The following is a 19,571-nucleotide window of genomic DNA, read 5'->3' on the forward strand; positions in this document are numbered from 1 at the left end:
CTGATTCTCAGGTGGGTGGAAAGCATTAGCATTTTACCCATATTCCTCATCAGCTTCCTGAGGATAATTAGAATGCATTTCCATTTGCATTTTATTAAAGTTTCTTTCCCAACAGCTCTCTCTTTAACTGTGGAGACAGGTTTGCAGCAGGTTGCCAAGGAAGCAGATGGTCAATGCCATGGCCCAGGAGGGTTGTGACCAGTCCTGAAGGCCCCAGGCTGTGCTTCGACCTATAATGAGACAGAGAATGGGAGGAATGTTACAACTGTGTTCCCCAGGAATCACTGATAGATGGAAACTATCTGCCTAGACCCCTTTATTCCAGGGATCTCCCTGAGTCAGAGAGCACCAAGTTCAGGGTCAGATTCTGGGTCAGGAGTTGGCGGGTCAGGCTGTGCATTTGGGAACTCACCCTGCTGTTCTGGGCTCTCCTTCCCCTCGTGCTGGGCCCATACCACAGCTCGTCGCTGCTCAGGACTCAGAAAGGCCATTTGTTCAGGAGTGACAGCCACAGCCTGAACACTTGTGAGACTAGATAGCTGGGAGGGGCTGAACACCACCTGGGGGCGGGGACAGGAATCAGTGCATCCATTGTGGCCCCCGTTGGGCCCTGGCTCTTCATGGTCACCGCATGCCCCAGCCCATCAATACTTACAGCAAATTTAGGAGCAGGGATGACAGAAATAGCAAGAGGGGTAAGGCCCTGGATCTGTTCCTGCAGCAGTGCTGAAAGGGCCAGGTCTGGGATCCCCGCTGTTGAAGCAAGTGGGATGGGCATCCAAACGTTGTCTTCTACTGGCCTTCCCCCTTCTCTTCAAACCTATAGACCTTCTCCAACCTCTCCCAAAGTACCCTACCATACACCTTTCCCAACACATCTCCAACCTCTTACCTAAATACCTTCTTGGACTCCCACCCTAAGAATTCCACAGCAGTCTTCCACCCATGGTACGGAAACCAAACCCTGACAACTAGTACCAGCAGTGGTCCAGCCTCCCTACCTGCTATTGTGCCAATTTCGGTGAAGATCTCCGGCCCCCAGTTACTGATGGGGCCAAAACCGCCAGGCCGCACAAGGAGCTGGGCTAGAACTTCCAGTTGCTCCTCAGAACACCGGAGATGCAGATTGCCCAGGAAGAGAGCTGCTTGGCTGTGGAAGAGTGGGATGGAAGGGAGGAAGATTCAGCCACAGTGATAGGGCCCATGGTCATGAGCTGGGAGTATAGATGGCTTCAAGTGAGGTCCCTTACTCCATGGGACCACTCCTTCGTGAGCCTTCCAACCCCAGTGAGTCCACCTTTACATCAGCACCACCACCCACACCCTTCCCTCTGCAGGTGACCTGAATTCCCAGCTGCTGATATGTTGTAGCTCCTCCGGCCGAAGTCCACAGAGCGTATAACCCAGTGCAGTCAGGTGAAGGAAGTCCAGGTGGCTCACATGCCGGCCACTCTGCCGCAAGAAACTGGAGACCACAACCCGGAGCTGGGATGGGGATGGAGGGCACAGAATAAGGAGAGAAATCATGGGGAATTCATGGAAGAGGAAGTGATCAGGGAAGTGACAAGTGCTACTGGATTACATACTTGTATTATTAAGACCTGAAGATCCAATAGCCGTGGGGAAGGTTAAGAATCCAAAGAAGAGAAGGCCAGGGAAAACAGGCAGGAGGGAGTTTGACCTGTTTGGGGCCTCAAAGTGAATAAATCACAGAGTTCCTAATGCCACAAGTAGAGGGTATTTAAAAATAGAAAGAATGGCCAGGCAGGGTGACAGGAAAAAAATTCCTTAGGCTTCAGGTGACCTGGAGGCCTGGACCTGTGGAATGGATGTTTGGAAGGTAGTAGGAAAAGGGAAGGTGTTACCTGGACAGAGCTCCAGCCATCTATCTGCCCCAGGGTGCTCAGCACTCCCCAGTCCACTAGGATCAGCTCCTGTAGTTCCCGCTCTCCTAGACCTATTAAGAGCCGACCCAGCTGCAGGATCTGCTCAGGTCGGAATCCCCGGGGAGGACCCCACAACTAGGAGAAAGAGAAGAACAGTGTGAATGGGAAAGCAATGGTCTAGGAGTCAGAATGCTGGGTCTTAGTCATACTTCTGACCTTAGCTGTGTAACTGTAGGCAAATCACTTGCCTCTCTGGGTCTTGAGTTTCCTCAGCTGTATGCTGAGGATGCTTTAAGGTTCCTCTGACTAAGGTGTTACTGAAAGACACTAGAGTCTCAGTAGGGAAGATAGCAGACTCTAGTCCATGAGTTCTAAACTTTTATGTGCACCAGACTCACTGGGAATGCCTGTTAAAATGCAGAACCTTAGAGCCCTAAGAAGATTCTTCAGTGAGTCTAGCATGGGACCCTGGCATCAGCATTTTAAAAACCTGCTCCCTGGATAATTTCGATAAACAGTAAGTTTTGGAACCCCTGCTTTCTTCCTTCTACCCACTGTACTAGCTTCCTTTCCTCCATACTCATCCCCTCTGACTCCCTACTTAGGATCCAAACTCTCTAATTCTTTAATCTCCTGTTTCTCCCACCTCTTACCCAGCTATCCATTCCCTTGTGTCCCATAATTGCACCCAACCAGCTTCCTCATGTTGGCCTCTCCATAACCTAACCTGTTTTGCCTTGCCCATTGCTGCCCGTAGTTCTTCAGGCCCAAGTCCTGGGTCTCCTGCAAATAATGCCAGGCAGTCCTCAAAGTCTGCGAGCTCCATCTCTGCAATCTGAGTTGCTGACCAGGCTGCTGGGAATGTCCCCCGTACATCTGCACAATTTGGCACAGGTTCTGAAGGGGTAAGGCAGGCACAGGGGGTCAGTGTAGAACTAAACCATGCCCAGAGAAATATCTATAGAAGGAATGATTCCCTCCCACCTTTGGATAGGGCAGTGTGGACACTATGGACCAAAGGATTACTCTAGTGTGAGAATTGTAAGACTCAAAGGATGTTAGACCAAGTAAGTGACTAGAAAGGACAAGCCTTTCATTGTATAAATGGAAGACTGAGGGAGGTTGCCTAGGGATTTAATGGCAGGTGTAGATCAGAACCCAGGTCTCTGGCCCCACAGGGTCTCCCTCCTACACCCTAAGCATCTTCCCAGCAGACAGCTCCATACTCTAACATAGAGCCAAGCCTAGAAGCTGGGTCACTGTTAACAGGGATAAGAGAATGGGAAAGGGGAAGTCCCAGGCTAAAAATGCAATAGGTTCTAAATTTCTAGGGCAATAGAACCCTAGAGCTGGAAAAGACCTTGTAGATCATTCCTCTAATCACTTTGATTTATAGATTAGAAAACCCGAGCCCAGAGAACAGAAAGTGAGCAAATCTACTTAAAGGGCATAGCATACCTAGAGCCTAAACTTGTGACTACATTGCTGGATATTCTGTCCTATACACCCCAATAGACATATGAATATTTGGGTAGTTTCACCTGGGAGATCTTCTGCAGTAGGCCGTACAATCCCAGCTACCAAGGCTGCTTTCTTGGGAGCAAGCTGTGGCCTCCCACATAGCTGTCCAACTCTGCTCTGCTCCCAGCTCTGCTGTTTCTCTAGGAGCCGCTCCAGGGTCTCTGGGCCCAAGGCTTCCTGCGTGAGAAGGTAGATGGAGGGTGCAGAGACCTAGGAAGGTCAGGGCCAGCTGCTGCAGCTGTAATTCCAAAGTCCTGTCTCTTTTTAGCAGTTTCCCCCAGATTCAGGCTTCACATCCCTTGCCCTCAGCCTCCTTGGCCTTAGCTCCCCAGAACCAGCTCTCCAGTCCCCTCTCTGCTCTTACTCCCTCCCTTGTTCCTTCACCTCACCCTGGGGATCAAGGAAATAGCTTCAGTAGACAGAGTGAGTACTAGGCGTCCAGCTTGCTCTACTTCACCCTGGCTCCACAACTCCGGCTTCCTGGGGGACAGGAAGAAGATCAGGGGCTGGGATGCTAAGAGAACTGTGAGGGAAAGGAAGGGGAAAAGAGGACATGCAAGGACTGGGGACTCAGGGCTCCAAGGAACCTCGAGTGTATTGAGTGAGCTGCCACTGATGATAGTGGCTAAGAGGGTGGGTGTAGGATGAGTTAGAATTGGAAGTTCCCGAAGGTTCATACCCAAGAACAGGCTCCTGCAACAGGAGCCATCCCAGCTCTGTGGCAAATGGCTCTCCTAGGCAGAAGCCCTGCAGCTGATTGAGATGGGCCAGCAGGATCGGTAGGGGGATCCGTCGTGTACTCTCTATCCCCAGGAATCCAACCAAGGGGCCCAATGTCTCCAGCACTTCCCTTGAGACTGTTGTCTCCTTTGGAGCCTGGAGAGGGGCATCAGGCCTTGGGATAATGCATCTCTGACTCAGGACCAGACTCTTTGATCAAGACACCAAAACCTTTGATTTTTCTCTCTGTCCAGTTCCCAATGGCAAAACAATAGCAGTGCTTACTTCCTTAAATAAGGAGCCCAGATAGGAGGAGGCTGAAAGGCTAGGAGATGGAATCCAAGGAATTTTTGGGACTCCCATGAATGTGGACAAGAAATAGGAAGCAGGTTCTCAAGGAATGGAACCTAGAGGTAGATCTAGGAGCTAGGGTCTTGTGGACAAGAACATTTTGTTCGGCATCAAAAGTGTGGGGTTGGGCCTAGAAGACAGAGAGCATTGTCTGAGAGGTGAATATTATCCAGGCAGCAGTTCTGAGTCTGGTAGGTTGGACTCTTACCAAGTTTTGTAGTGCCCTCTCTGCCAGGGCTGCCCGGTGGAGGGGGGTCAGTGTCTGCAGTTGCTCTGGAGCTCCTCGTACCAGCTCCACCACCAACATGATAGAGTCATTGGACAGTCTATCCATCAACTGGACCCTACAGCAGTTTGACAACATGGGCCCTCAGAAATGAGCCCTGCTGAAACGGGACCACAGATTGCCACATTGCCCAGACAAAAGAGGTAACATCAGACCAAACCTTACGGTCCTGGACAGGATCTGATATCAAATTGCCCCAGATGCAATTCCCATCATAGCGTTTAAAGGGAGAGAACAAAAGGAATGACATATTTCTAGTCTTCCTGAGAAGAAATGACCAATGATCCTACCATCTAATGGAACCCAAACCCCAAATATTAAATATCATTAAAACTCCCCCCCGCCGCCCCATATAGATTAAGAAACAGGCTCCCAGAGGTGGTGGGATCTTACTCCCGGTTTCTCTCTTCCACAGTGCCACCCTTCCTCTACTTGTTGTGAGGAGGTCCTCTCTCATTTGCATAGCGCTACACAGTTTACCAAGTTCTTTTGGATATTCTCTCATTTGATCCTTATGACAAGATCTTGAGGTAAGACAGGTATTTTTCTTTCACAGATGAGGAACTCAGGTCTTCCAACTCATGGTCTAGGATCTTTCACCCTATCTAGGTCCTTGGAATTCTAAATTATCTCCAAGGACCAATAAATTTAAACAGATTTGAATTTTTTTTTTAAGCCCTCTTGTCCCAAAATTAGAAGTGATATTTTACACTCTATCTAGGGTTGCCAATTCTGGAACTGGAACTAGGCCATGTAGCACAAAGGCCAAAATCTGTGGAAAGGCCTATAAAAATGAAGGATGGAGTCAACCGCTTTTATCGTCACCTCATCCCTAGGAAGACTAACACCAGCCGTTTTCTACCCTGACTTACAGATCAGATGGCAATGGGGTAGGGATGGGGGTAAAATAGAAAAAGAAGCCTATGAGAGATACTCACAAACTCCTAGAGTCTGTTTTAGGAGGACTCAGGTTCATGAGTTTTCTCTCCCCACAACTCTTACCCATACTTGAATGCGCTCTACAACATTCTTGCTATGGGACCATCCAGCCTACGCTTGAATAGCTCTTGAAAGTTGAAGTCGGGAATTCACTACCTCAATTTTCCTTATATTTTGCAAGAATCTGATTTTTATTCCCTCATCCTTGTGATGCCCACTAGGGCCCTTCAGAAACATGCCAATCTATTTTCTATTTGGTAGCCTTTGGGGTATTTGAAGGCATTTATTATGCATGTTTCATACATGTTCTCTTTCTGTACTCCACTGAACACACTGACAACATGGTTACTTAAGCAGACTACAGTCCTCTAGGGCAGAATTGGACCATTGCCTCCCTCAGTTCAGATATTCTATCTCTATTAATGTGGCCTATTATATTATGATTGCTTGGCGGACCACATCATAGTGTTGCCCGCCCTCAGCTGTCCCATGTTGGGGCCATGTTCTGGGAGCCAGTCAATACATAGAGCAACTTTGAATAGAATCCTCTACTTTGGGCTATAACTGATGTTAGGGAACCATCAGAAAGAAAACCACCACCTTAAGGGCACTTCCTAAGGGCAGATCTTCTACCCCAAGTTGAAACTCCTAAGAAGCCAGTATCTCTAGTTACTTACGGTAAATCCAGGAGTAGCTTGGTGTCTAGCCCACTCAGTTCTGGCCCCAGGGTTGTCAACTCTGGCTCAGGCATGGTCATCCTCCGCTGTAGCTCTGCCCAGATACAGGCTCTCTGTAGGACAAGGTGGAAAAACAGGTCAGGACAGAGTTAAGCATGGGGGCTGGATTCTGTATCCAGGGTCCCTGCCTCTCTGCTCCAACAAATGCCTAAGCACCCCTCTCACCAGGCTCCCTCGAATCCTGGTGGGCAGCTGATAGATCATATGCACTACTTCGAGGAAGTCTGCCATCGAGTTGATCTGCTGCAGAAACTCACACGACATGCCCCCTGCCAGGGTGCCCAGAGCCCTGTAGGTTTGTGAGTGGATAGATGCTCATTCAACACATGCCATGGTCTGTCTGCTCCTTGTATCAACACTCTCGACACAAGTACAGATGTTCATTTGTGGTAGCCTATAGTTTGAGAAATGTTTTTCCATAGATATTTTCATTGGCTCCCCACATCATCACTATTTATCAGAGAGGAAAATAAACATTCACAGAGGTCAAGAGACGTTCCCAACATCATTCTATTACAAACATGGTAAACTGAGCCAAGAGCTATGTCTTTAGATCCTGAAGTCCATGATTCTTTCACTGTGGGTAGAGGTTAGGGTAACTTACTTATTCCTGTTCATTGCTGCTTGGCCAGTGGTTCTGATTAACGAACTGGATCAAACTAACAACAACAAATGTCTATTGGGAGCTTGCACGGGGCCAGGCACTATATATTAAGTACCTTATATGCCTTATGTCACTTAATCCTCACAACCACATCCTATGAGGTAGGTACTGTTTTAATTCTCATTCTATAGAAGAAAAAAACTGAAGCTTAGAGAGGTTAAATGACTTGCCCAAGATCACAAATACGTGTCAGGGCCGGAACCTGACCACAGGTTTTCTGAGTCCCTTAAACTAATCAGGGTAGTTGTGGTCCTGTGGGAGGGCAAGAGGGTGAAGGGAGGAGGAGCCAAGAGAAGGCCCACAGGCTGGGATGAGGCATCCTTCGTCCCCACATCTCCCATTGCATACCACATCGTGCCAGGCGCATGATAAGTGCTCAAAAAATGTTAGTCAAATTAAACTCACCGCCAATGCAAGTTACTCACTGCAGATTCCTGAGTGTCACGTTGGTGGGCACCTGCATCTTCTTCCAGAGAAACTGTGCCTACAAGAGGAAAAAGAGGAGCAGCGCCCCAGCAGAGGTATTTGCCTAAGAACTTAAGATGTCTTGGATCCAGTCCTGCCTCCCCACCCTGTGGGTCCCACCAGCCTCCTACTCTCCCAAATGCACATTCCTCTGGGGGGGGGGGAATGGGGCATTAGGGAGGAGGGAGAAGGAAAGAGTAAAGCAAGTCACAAAGTATAAAGGATGCTCGGGATAACGTGCCCAATCCAGGGCTGATGGGTAAAAGGGGCGGAACGTAGAGGGTAGTCCTGGGGTAAGTGGGGAGAACTACCTGCTGCTCGGACCAGGGCAGCTCGCGGTAGCGCCTTCGGTGAGCCAGAAGAGCTGCGGAGTCCAGCTGCAGCAGCTTTAGCGGGAGCAGGGGAAGCAGGCAGTCTGGCCAGGTGGTGGGGGTGGGCTGCTGCTGGGGATGTGTGTAGCAGTGTAGTGATAGGGGAGCGGGGAGCCACGGGGCAGGAAGGGACCAAAGCTAGGAGGAGGATGGATGGCCTCCGCGGCTAGAGCCGTGCGCGCCGGGAAGCCTTCCCATCGAAGGTGGCTGCGGGCAAGTCTTGCTGCCATTTAGGCACCTGGCAAACTAAAGTCCTCTCTGAGCTTTGCTCTTTATCTGAAAGCAGGCTGGTTGGCTTGGAAGATTTCTCAGACCCTTCTGGCTTTGACATGCTAGGCCATTGTGGATCACGCTGCCCTGTCTCTGGACCTGGGGAGGGCTGCTAATGTCTTGGTGGGCACAGGGCCAGCCTGGACTCTCAGGGCCACTCAGGGCGAGTGTGGGAGGCAGCACCAGCCATACGAGACTGCCCTGGGACATGGCGAGGAGTTTAGTTGGGAGATGCCACACGTACCTGACCAGGGATACACACAGCTGCACTGGCGCCTGTCGTACCTATGTTTGTAACTCTGTCTTTCACCTGCATGACAATTCGCAGTGTGTGTGTGTGTGTAAGGAAGTGGGGAGGTGTGGGAGGCCTTCCCTGGCCACAGGGAAGATGCCCTCCTCCTTCCCCAGAGCCCACATCCCTGAGTGTCTCATCCTCCCTGCCACTCTCATACCCGAAAGGTCTGCAACAACGCTGCGGTCTGGCAGGCTGAGAGGCGTGATAATTGGGGGGCCAGGCAGGAGCAGGCCCCCACCAGAACTCGCCTAGGGATGGCCTGGAGTGTCTGGGAGCTGAGGCCTGGTAGCAGAGGGTGCAAGGAGCAGAGTTCCTCCAGGGACAGCTGGGGAGCAAGAGAGACAAGAGTCCTGAAGAAGAGAGGCAGGGCGGGGGGGGAAGACAACAAGCACAGTACAGCACGCACGCGGCAGGTGTGAGGAGCTTAGAGGGAAGAAAGGGGCAGTTGCGGGAGCCAGGGAAAGGGGGACAGGGACCTCTGGGGGATGTTGAGAAGCTGCTGCTACTCACATCATGCCTGGGGAGGAGCCGTCCAAGCAGTAAAACAGCCTAAGGTGGGATGGGACAGGAAACACCGGCTCTCAGGTCCTGGCAGCCAGGTTTGAAACAAATCCCTAGGGCTACCCTCCAAAACTTCCAGCTCCCTCTCTACCACCCCCACTGATGAGCCTGGCTCCAGGCTCTTCTTGATCTGAGGAAGGGGGATGAGGGAGTCTTCCTTGGGACAGAGAAAAGGGAGGAGGCTCCAGAGAAGCTGATGGTATCCCTGAATATAATTCTCTTGACTGGGGTTCCCGGGGGCGGGGGCGGGGGGGGAGGATGGATGCCAGAGAGTGAGACAGGCCCACCTGGGCGGGTGAGACACTGGTTCCCTGCAGGGCAGGAAGCATGGCTCTAAGCTGGGGCTCTGACAGCCCCTGTAGGAAGCGGAGGCCCAGCTGAGGGAAGAGAGGGGCCCAGACTCGCAGCTCTCGGGGGCTCAGCACAGCTCCTCCAGAGGAGCGCAACACTCCCAGAAGTTCATATGCCACCTGTAACCAAAGAAGGTTTGGGCCTGGAGAGAAAAGACAAGTGAACCTTAAACTTCCTGTCCAATCTCACATTTGGGTTTCCCAGGGCCTGGGCTAGAGCTTAGAACCAGGGATGGGATAGGAACAGAATGAGTGTAAGATGTCAAAGGGTATGTTTGGGGTGTCATAGACCAAATGGCATAGGGTCAGGAAGAGGTAGTAACAGATAAGAATGACCATGGAAAAAGGAACAGAGGTGGCAGGGGTCAGGGGAGGGATGGCACCGTTGCGCTCAAGCTTGGTTGAGATGACTGGGCAAGTCCTCCACACTGACCCAAGGAAAGCCTGGAGTCTTGTAGGCCTGTGCCAAGGGGCTCACCCGTCCTTGTGGGCTGAGGGTCCCGTTGGCCGCACATTCCAGCAGGCCCCGTTCTACCGGCCCCATTGGGTCACTCAAGGGTACCAGGCTCTGCAGCTCCTCAGGGCTCAGGAAACAGGCGAGGGACCCCAGCCTGAGAAGGACACGAAGCTGGCCTTCATGTGGTCACGGAAGCTGGCACTGAGGTGGGGACCACGTAGGTACATAGACTAGGCACTCTGACCACTAAACTAGGAAATATGGGTGCCATAGATAGGCCTCTGTCCTCCAGTCCAATACTGCCTGGGGCCACTGCCTACTTTCTTGCCCCTTCCTTCCTAGGACCCCGACCCACCATGGCAGCCATCCTCACCTCTCTCCCAATGTGGCCTTGATCACTGATCCCACAGCCACTCACCTGCGTACCTGCTCCTCTCCATCCTGGACACTCTGGTTCACCAGGCTGCGTAGCACATGTCGGGCGTGCCCTGGCCCAAGACCTGCTGCTGGCCAGCTATCCTCCAGGGCCTGGATCTGAGATGAGGCAGGTCAGCTTTGTGTCGGGGTCACTATGGGACACTTGTGGGGAGGAGCTCACCAAGAGACATGCTACCGACTCCCGTCCCACCTAGCAGGAGATGGGCTAGTCAAGTTAAGAGGATCACGTCCTACCTGGTGAGGGCTGAGCTGCAGAAAGTTTTCCAGAGGGAGGTGGGGGAGCAGGGGCAGCACTGCCCACAGTAGCTCCTGGGACCAGGCAGGCACTTCCCCGAAAAGCTCAGGGGCCAGCAGGCGCTTTGCAAGAGCCTCCTTCTGTTCAGGTCTCATTCCTGGGCTGTAATCCCGGATGGCAGCCAGGCTGGGGAGAGTAATGGGTCTCAACCCTTGGCCCTGTTCCAAACAGTTGTCCCCTGGCTCTCTGCAGCCCCTACTGTCATGGGCAAGAAGGAGACTCTCCCTAATTTTAACAGAGAGGATCTCAGGAAGGGGCTGTGCTAGGCTGGTGGGGTCGGCCTGACCCTGACAGGATCAGGAGGAGTGGTGTAGGGTCCTTACACACTGTCGTTGGCCAACAGGGATGGTGGGAAGCGCATCAGGTCAGAGACAGCCAAGAAGGGGATGAGCGGTGACAGGTCAATGAAGAGCTGGGAGGTGAGGCGTGGGTAGCGCTGGAGCAGCAAGGCTGTCAGGCGACCCAGGGCCTGCTCCTCAGACGGTGGTACCTGTGGGGGGCACAGGAATGGATGCTGGCTCTGGAAATGCTCAGTATCCTTGCTGTCTCCTCTCGAGTTCCTCCTTCCCCTGGGCAAGCCCTCTGCACACCGGGTTCCAGGTGCTCTTGATTCCTAGATTTCTCCCTCCACCCTGGTTCCCCCTCTCTCAATGCCCACCTGCAGCTGGGCCCAGGAACGGTGCATGAGCGTCAGGAAGCCCTGAGCAGCCTCCCTCTCTGCTGAAAGCACCAGCTGCTGGAGATTTTCCGGTGGCATGTGCAGGTATGCCTAGGAGTGGGAAGTTCTTGTGGACATGGCCTCACTGGGTTGTGACCCAGCCCACCCATGGGCTCCTCCATCTGTTACCTGCACTAGAATCTGCAGGGCCCAAACACTCTTCTCCCTCTGGAGCAGATCCCATAGCACAGGCTGGTGGGGAGACAGACAAGATGCTAAGAGCTATCTTCTCTGTCCCTCCTGAAGCTTCCCCAGGTGCTCCAACTCTACTTGCTAGGATGCTTGTCCTTCATCTGAAGCTATATGTGTGTCTCCTCAGATATTAAACTCCTTTAGGCCAGGGATGATGTCTCTAACTTCTCCTGTATCTTTTTCCATGCCAGGTTCGTTGCTGGATCAATAAATAAATACTTGGAGATCTGAACCAAATTACTATGAATCTAAAATAATTTCATTGGATGCAGGGCTTGAGAATGGCGGGCCTTAACATGGAGGAAGGAATCTTTACGTACCCTACAGAACCTAGCAAAGTGCCTTATATATAACAGGGAACCGATGAGTTAATTACAGTATTTATATATTCTAGCCCCTTCACTCTACAGAGAAGAAACAGAAGCCCAGGAAACCTAAGTTAAATTATTTGCCTAACACCACACTAATTTGTGACATAGTTGAACCCAGAACCCAAGACTTCCGATTTATAGTTGCCCTGAATTTTTCTCATTTCTGCCTTATCTTCCTTTATTTTGCCAGCCTCCAATTCTTGCTCTCTAGGGACAGAATTAGAGCCCTCCAACTTGATCCCTTTCCTTTCTGGAGCAGAAAGGGGGAGAGTCAAAGAGTCAGAATAATGAGATACCATTTATTGCATGTTTATGTATCCTGCTATCTACATAAGCCCACAGCATGTCTTATCTTAGGTAATCCTTACAGCTACCCCCCCCCAAAAATTGACATGATCATTCTCCCCCATTTATAGATAAAAAAATATTGCCCAGAGAGGTTAAATAACTTGTCCAAGGTTGATCATTGAACTAAGATGTGAACCCAAGCCTGTCTGACTCCAGAGCTATGTGCTTCAATCACTGTAGTATACTATACTATCATCCTCTCTGTATTAGAGAAACCATTTGGAGGCCCTTCCCTCTGTTCCAGGGGCTTTCACCTTGGCAGATCACTCACACTGAAGCAGGCCAGCAGCTCCATCTTGTCTATAACAGAGCTGGGGCTGGCGGTGGGTTCAAAGCCCAGCGGGGTTGGCCGTTCCTCCTGTCCCAGGTACTCTCCGACTGTCCGCAGCACACTGCGCCGGCCCTCTGGGTGGAAGGCATCCCAGAAGGAGCAGTTGTCTGGGAGACTGGAGAGCATCAGGGCCTGTCCCAGCATTCCCTGGGCCTCAGTCCCCCCGGCCCCTGGACCCAGGAGAAAGGTCAGCAGGCGCAGGAGATAATGTAGGCGTGTGGAGTGGGCAAGGGCTGGTACAGAGGACTGACAGCGTGGCAACTGGGATAGCATGCCAAGCAGGAAGGGAGCTGGGGCCAGGCACAGTGGGGATGGTCCCAGTGGCGGCAGAGAAGGCAGAAGAGGGCCCAGGAGCCCCTCTAGGAAGCAAGTGTCATTGCCCCCACGACTTATCCTGCACTGGCCAGCAAGCCAAGGCCAGAAGGGCACCAGGGCTTCATACATGGTGTCATTGGCACAGACCATCATCAGGAAGCTGCCCCCATCTGGGCAGCGTTCCCCACAAGGTCCAACGTGGCAGGGAGGGAAGGCAGTGACATCTGGGGTGGGGCCCCGGCACACATGCTGAACCCAAGCCTGATTGCTGGGGGGCACAGCCTGCAGACCCGCCTCTCCACACAGCCGCTCAGCCCACAGAGTCTCATTCTCCAAGAAGCAGCCCCAGAAGTTCTCTGGGGTGAGGGGAACAGGGGGCAGACCTTCAGGACAGCTGGTAGGTGGTGGGAGCAGGTCAGCACAGAGCTGCTTTACCAGGCGGCGGTTGGGGCCAGACAGGGCTGAAAAGGAGAGGTTGCTACATATTGCCTCCAGGAACTGATCAGGAAACTGGTCGTGGCAAGCCTGTAGCCAGCCTTGGGCACCTGGTGCCCATGAGACTGCATACCACACAGCTGTCTGGCAGATGGCAGCGGTGCTGGGAGGGGGCCGCGGGGTGGTGGGCTTGGCGTGCTGGCAGAGCAGGTGGATGGAGAAGTTGGAAATGCTGTAGGGTGGTGCTGGGCCTGAGTGGTTCTCGCAGAGGGCCTCCACAGAGATGGCTCGCCGTTGGCGAGGGCTGATGTGGGCCAAGGGCTGGGAAGCCCTGGGCAGAGGTACACCTGTGCTCAGGCAGTGGAGAAGGGCAGGGGGTGGGGGTGGCGATCCAGACAGAAAGCCCAGTGCCTGGACATCCCAGGAAAGGTTGTGCCGGATGCCCCTGGGTGTAGAAGGAGGAGCAGACGGCATCTGGTCAGTTCACATTTCCTCCAGTCGAACATTCTGACCCTGGCCCAGAGCCCAGCATGGGGGGTGGCAAGCATAGGCTTTTCCAAAAGGTCCCTGGGAGAATAGGTTTTACTGGTTTAAATACTGGAATGTTGGAAATGGGAGAGAGGTCTGTCCTGCCAAGTCACAGAATCACTCCAGCCCAGTTGGAGTCCCTTCTGTCCACCTGGCTCCCTTCTTTCTCTTTTCTTCATATGCTTTTAGGTAGCTTAAATCCACCCCTTGGTTGACCTCATATCAGGAAATCTGCCGAGCAAGTGAGTAAGTCTGACTGTGCTCTGGCATTGTTGTACCGAAATAGTAAGGGATAGAGGAATCCAGTCTTGTCTTTTCTTTCCATACCCCATCTTTACTAGGTAGTATTTATTAAACACTATGTGCGAGGCACAGTTCTAAGTGGCTTACACATACAGTATCAACCCATTCAATCCCTTTCAACAACTCTATGGTGGCTAATATTATCTATATTTTATAAGTAGGGAAACTGAGGCATAGAATGAGAATGTAACCTCCCCAAGGTCACATGACTAGGTAAGGTAAAGCTGGGACACCAACCCAGACAGCCACGCTCCAAAACCCCTAAACCACACCCCTCCCATCAGTTTTCTCCTCCACTCTGGAGGCTGATGACTTCCCAGGTCCAATCAGAACTCCTCTCCTGGTAAGAGAGGTACTTACCATAAAAGCAGCTGCTGAAGGTTGCCTAGGAGGGAAACAGTAAGGAAGAGGACTCCCCCAATCTCACCCCTTCTTTGCCCTGCCACAGCCCAGCCCCAGACCTGGCAGCACTCACCTCCCTGGCACTGCCCATTGCCATCAGGCTCTGGTTGCCCCAGAATGGAAAAGACCTCATCCCGTAGGGAGTCGGTGACACGGAGCAGCCCCTCCTGGAAGGCAGCAGAGAGGGGGGCCCCCACTGTGCGCAGCAGGCCTCCCCAAAGAGCCTCCTCAGAGCCCAGCTCCCCTACTGGGGTGAGCAAACCCAACAGACCCTGCAGAAAGTGAGGGGTGGGCTCCATCCCATCGAGGCCTGTGGCATTGGCGGGGTCCACACTGGGCTGCACCTGTATCAGCGCCTGCCAGTGTGTGCCCTCTAACAGCAGCCGCAGAGAAGGCAACCAGTCAGCCACCAGGACGCAGTCAGAGGGCCCATCACGAGTACACGGGGGCCGGGTAGGGGCTGGAGGTCCCACGGGAAGCAAGGCTCCTAGCAGCACCTCTGCGAGTCCACCCAGCACACCTGCCTGGTGCCCCAGGAAGTCCCGGGGGGTCTGCTCCTGTCCCAGCAGTGCCAGCACATCCCCTAGCAGCCCTAGCATTGGCTCCCAGTCTGGGCTGCCTCTCAGGGTCACTAGGAAGTCGTGGAGCCGGAGGGCAGGGGGCTGAAGGGGTGGGGGCTCCCCCACAGGTCCCTCCCCCATTCTCCCAGGCTCAAAGGAAGAAGAAATGTTGGCCAGGAATGCAGAGAACCGTGAGTGGCTGAGGGACCCCTGGGGAGCCTGGTCCATGGTGGAGAGCAATGACTTCAGGAGGGAGAGACCAGGGTCCAGGGACTGAATCCCAGTAGGGACCAGAGTCACTGTGAAGAGAGAAACAGGAGCTCACTAAAGGGGAAGAGCCTAGAACCCAATTCAGCCTTGCCCTGGAGCCCAGCCCTAGCTTGGATCTAAGGAGGAGGCGAAGGGGATGGCGAGCCAAGTCCCTTTACTGAATCAGCCTACAGGAAGTCTTGACCTGCTTTCTTACCCCTCACTTTCTCCCTAGCCTTAGTCCCTGCCCATCTTCCTTTATCTTTTATAGAAACCAGTTAATCTCTGCATTCTTTTTTTTTCTTAATATTTTATTTATTTATTTGACAGAGAGAGACACAGCGAGAGAGGGAACACAAGCAGGGGGAGTGGGAGAGGGAGAAGCAGGCTTCCCGAGGAGCAGGGAGCCCGATGAAGGGCTCAATCCCAGGACCCCAGGATCCCAGGACCCCGGGATCATGACCTGAGCTGAAGGCAGACGCCTAACAACTGAGCCACCCAGGCACCCCTCTCTGCATTCTTAAGTCTCTTTTTAGCAACCATCCCCTTCATCCCCAGCCCTGCTCACCTGTGCAGGATAGTGGCAGCAGCAGAGGCCAGAAGCTCAGAGCCATGCTTCCAGGTGAGCACCGGGAAGAGGTGAGTTCTGGTTAATCTCACCTTGTGTGGGATAGCCAGGTGAGGGCAGGGCACTGTGAGGCAGCCCGAGTTGCCACTGACACTGTAGTGTGGTCTTTCAGGAAACAGTATCTGTAACCTGACAGGTTTGTCACCTGAGCTACTGAATACCTGATCATTGGGCTTTGGAAAAAGGTGTGCTTCTGTGAGAGGGACCAGTGATAGGGGATCCCAGGGGGCCCTTGGAGGAGCCTAAGGCTAACTTAGCCTCAGTTAAAAGCCAGGATGCAGATAGGAGTGGGCAGACATGGAGGTGGAGACCTGGAAACCAGGGGTGTAATCTGGTTGGGGTAGGGGTGGGGGCTGCAGAAAAATATAAGAAAACAAAGAGGGTCCAAAGGAGTTAAAAAGCAAGTAGGATTTGAAGAATCAAGGCAGAAAGGGGGCCCAGAAAAAGGAGCGGGGCAGCCAGGTATAAACAGAGAAGAGGAATAAAGGCCAAAGTCTGGTGCAAAGACATAGCATTCAGGAAGAGGAGAGCTCCTTTCAATTCAGTACCAAGAACCACAAAATGCTAAGAATGGGGCAGGACTTCAGAGGTTCCACACACCAAACCTCTCATTTTATGGATGTGCGACTTGCTCATTGGGCCTTTCAAATGTTTGGGTTTGCCCTCTGGCTCTCTTCCTGTGGCCTAGGTGAAAGCCCTGTAGAAAATTCTGAGCTGAGAAAAGAGATAAACCAGATTAAATCACTGTGCAAGGGGGCTACTTCCCACACTCACACATACACGCATGCACACACGCACACATGCTCACACACACACACACCACAGAGTACTTCTCATAGATCAGAGAGATCCCATTCAGAATAACTAGGTCTGGTCAAGACGTGAAGTCTTTTCTGTCCTCCATTTATATATCCCCAAAGGCCTTTACTTGATACCAGCTCTAAAGAGTAATTCAACACTGAGGCTCCACTTAAACCATTATTCTGTCCCTCTTTCCTCAGAACCCTCCTCTATTCTATCCCCCAAGCCCACACTTTCAAATCTATTATTAATGAGCTTCTGCCCTAAAAAGTTCATTTAGGATCGTAGAATTTTAGAACTGGAAGTGACCTGAGGGATCCTGTGGTAAAAACTTCTCATTTTATAAATGAGGAAATTGAGACCCCACCAAAATGGAATGATTTGGCCAGGCCTCCAAAGTTGAGGACGGTGCTAGTATTTTCCAAGGCAAATAAAAAGTCAGGATTAATGAAATGATCTATTGCACCCCTTTGCTAATATTTTCCCTTTGCCCATCAAAGTTACCACATCTAGTCTGGAAAGCAGAGAGGAGAATCAAAGAATATGGCCTGGATTCCCAATAGTTTTCTATCTCCTGGTTCCAGCCCATCATGCAATCCATTTGAATTTCTGCCCTTGGTTCTGTAACAACCCTCTTATGATAAATTCTCTTTTTTTGCTAATAGCATAGCAAAAAAAATGAGATGGCTTGGGTTCAAATCCTGGCTCCAATGTTTACTAGCTATATGTTGTGGGCAGTTTTTAAATCTCTCTGTGTCATAATGTTCTGTTCTATAAAAAGGAGAGATCCTAGCATGGACTTATTGAGAGGACTAAATTAGATAATGCACTTGAAGTACTTAGCACAGCATGTGGCATTCATCCAACAAAGAGTAAGCACCTATCGGGGCACCTGGGTGGCTCAGTCGGTTGGGCGTCTGCCTTCGGCTCAGGTCAGGATCCCAGGGTCCTGGGATCGGGCCCCGCATCGGGCTCCCTGCTCAGCTGGGGGCCTGCTTCTCCTTCTCCTCCCCTCTTGTGCTCTCTCTAGCTATCTCTGTCACTATCTCTCTCTCTCTCAAATAAATAAATAAAAAAATATATATAAAAAAAAAAAAGAGTAAGCACCTATCACGTGCCAGGCACTGGTACAAAATAAATATTCACTAAATGTTACTACTATTGTTATCAGACTAGCTCACTCTGAATTATTTTATTTGAAACTAAAGAGCCCTAATTAATGCAGAAATTCTTACCAGAAAGTAGTGTCTTGAGTAAAAGACCTTTAGAACAGGTATGAAACTAGTTGGCTCAAATGGAGAGAGTAACAATGAGTACTCCCTCAACCCAGGCTGGGAAATTCTTGGCAATCCACATGATGATGGAGCAAGTGGTTGGTTAAGCAATCCTATTGCCACCAAAGATTCAGACTACGTGCCAACTGAGGGTAAAGTATTTAGGGTTTATAGCTAATACAGCAAGCTATTCGATATAAGCAGGTTACTGCTTATACAGTTGGCCCTTGACAAGGCAGGTGATTAGGGGCACCCCCCAACCCACCACTGTGCAGTCAAAAATCTTAACTACCCAAAAACTTAACTACTAATAGCCTTCTGTTAACTGCAAGCCTTACCAACAACATAAACCATCGATTAATGCATATTTTATATATTATATGTATTATATACCATATTCTTCTAATAAACTAGAGCAAAGAAAATATTATTAACAAAATCATAAGGAAGAGACAATACATTTACAGTACTGTATTTATCTAAACAAACAAACAAACAAAACAACGGTGTATAGGTGGACCCACACCCATGTTGTTCAAGGGTCAACTGGGGTTTGGTAAAGTCCAACAAGAGTGAGAAGAGTACCAATCTATGAATGATCAAAGAGAAAGAGAGAAAAACAGAAACAACAAACTGAAATTACAGAAATCTAGAACAAGAAATTAATCATGTAGCTAGCTAAAGTGAAATGGATAAGATTGGTGGGGGTGACTGGAATGCTCTGTAATTAGCAATTGAAATGGAGATACCCAAGAGGAGCTGGAGAAGTTGAGAAATCTGAAACATCCTCACTGTCCCAAACCTGTCATAGGGTACTCTGTCTGACAAGAACACAATCTTCCCTTTGTAAATTACAATTATTTTTCTCCCTTTTTGATTTGCCTTTTGTAACTGAAATATATAGTGCTCATTAGCTATCCAAGCAGTCCCCACCCACATTTTCCAGATGTCTTTCTGTTGGGTGGGGGCAGGTGATTAGTTCTGGCCAGTGAATAGTAAATGACCAAAGACTTTAAGAGCTAGTGAATGATGCTCCTGTAATCTCTTGCCTGTTGAGGTAACCTAGAAACTGCAAGTTGAGATGGCAATGTCACAAGGCCAAGTAGCCTCAAGCTCCAAATTATACCAGAACATTTACAATCAATTCTCATTATTTATGAGTTCTGTATTTGTGAATTAGCCTACTCATTAAAATTTGTGAACCGAAATCAGTACTTGCAGTGTTTTCATAATCACTCACAGACTAATGCAGAGTGGTGAAAAATTTGAGTCGCCTGATGTGCACGTTCCCAGCTGAGATTAAATACGGCAATGCTCCACTGCCTTCTCATACTATAAGTCAGTGTCCTTTTCATGACCAATTTAGTGCCACAAGTTTAGCATTTTTGTCCTTTTTGTTGGTGATTTCACTGTTTAAAATGGCCCTTACGCTTAGTGCTAAAGTTCTTTCTAGTGTTCCTAAGCACAGGAAGGCTGTGATGTGCCTTACAGAGAAAATATGTGTTGGATG

General features: G+C 50.7%; 2 protein-coding genes across 2 annotated transcripts in view; one reads left to right on the plus strand and one right to left on the minus strand.

Moving 5' to 3' along the window:
- Positions 1-19,571, plus strand: part of SERF2 (small EDRK-rich factor 2) — a 152,098-nt gene that overhangs the window by 58,815 nt on the left and 73,712 nt on the right. The gene's annotated exons all lie outside the window — the stretch shown is intronic.
- Positions 18-15,972, minus strand: STRC (stereocilin). Its single transcript, XM_081831856.1, has 29 exons — positions 15,927-15,972; positions 14,623-15,429; positions 14,508-14,532; positions 12,507-13,761; positions 11,454-11,516; positions 11,265-11,375; positions 10,930-11,096; positions 10,546-10,732; positions 10,292-10,407; positions 9,895-10,027; positions 9,354-9,536; positions 9,016-9,054; positions 8,663-8,830; positions 8,455-8,520; positions 7,881-8,006; positions 7,530-7,588; positions 6,606-6,729; positions 6,381-6,493; positions 4,687-4,822; positions 4,087-4,283; positions 3,797-3,887; positions 3,428-3,584; positions 2,614-2,783; positions 1,866-2,021; positions 1,343-1,485; positions 1,002-1,150; positions 656-753; positions 413-560; positions 18-230 (listed from the first exon to the last, which is right to left on the minus strand). The coding sequence occupies exons 1-29, from the start codon at positions 15,970-15,972 to the stop codon at positions 124-126; spliced, it is 5,340 nt and encodes a 1,779-aa protein (XP_081687982.1). The 3' UTR covers positions 18-123.

Source organism: Leptonychotes weddellii, chromosome 9 (assembly GCF_054177405.1).
Source record: "Leptonychotes weddellii isolate Sample4059 chromosome 9, ASM5417740v2, whole genome shotgun sequence".
Classification (NCBI taxonomy): domain Eukaryota; kingdom Metazoa; phylum Chordata; class Mammalia; order Carnivora; family Phocidae; genus Leptonychotes; species Leptonychotes weddellii.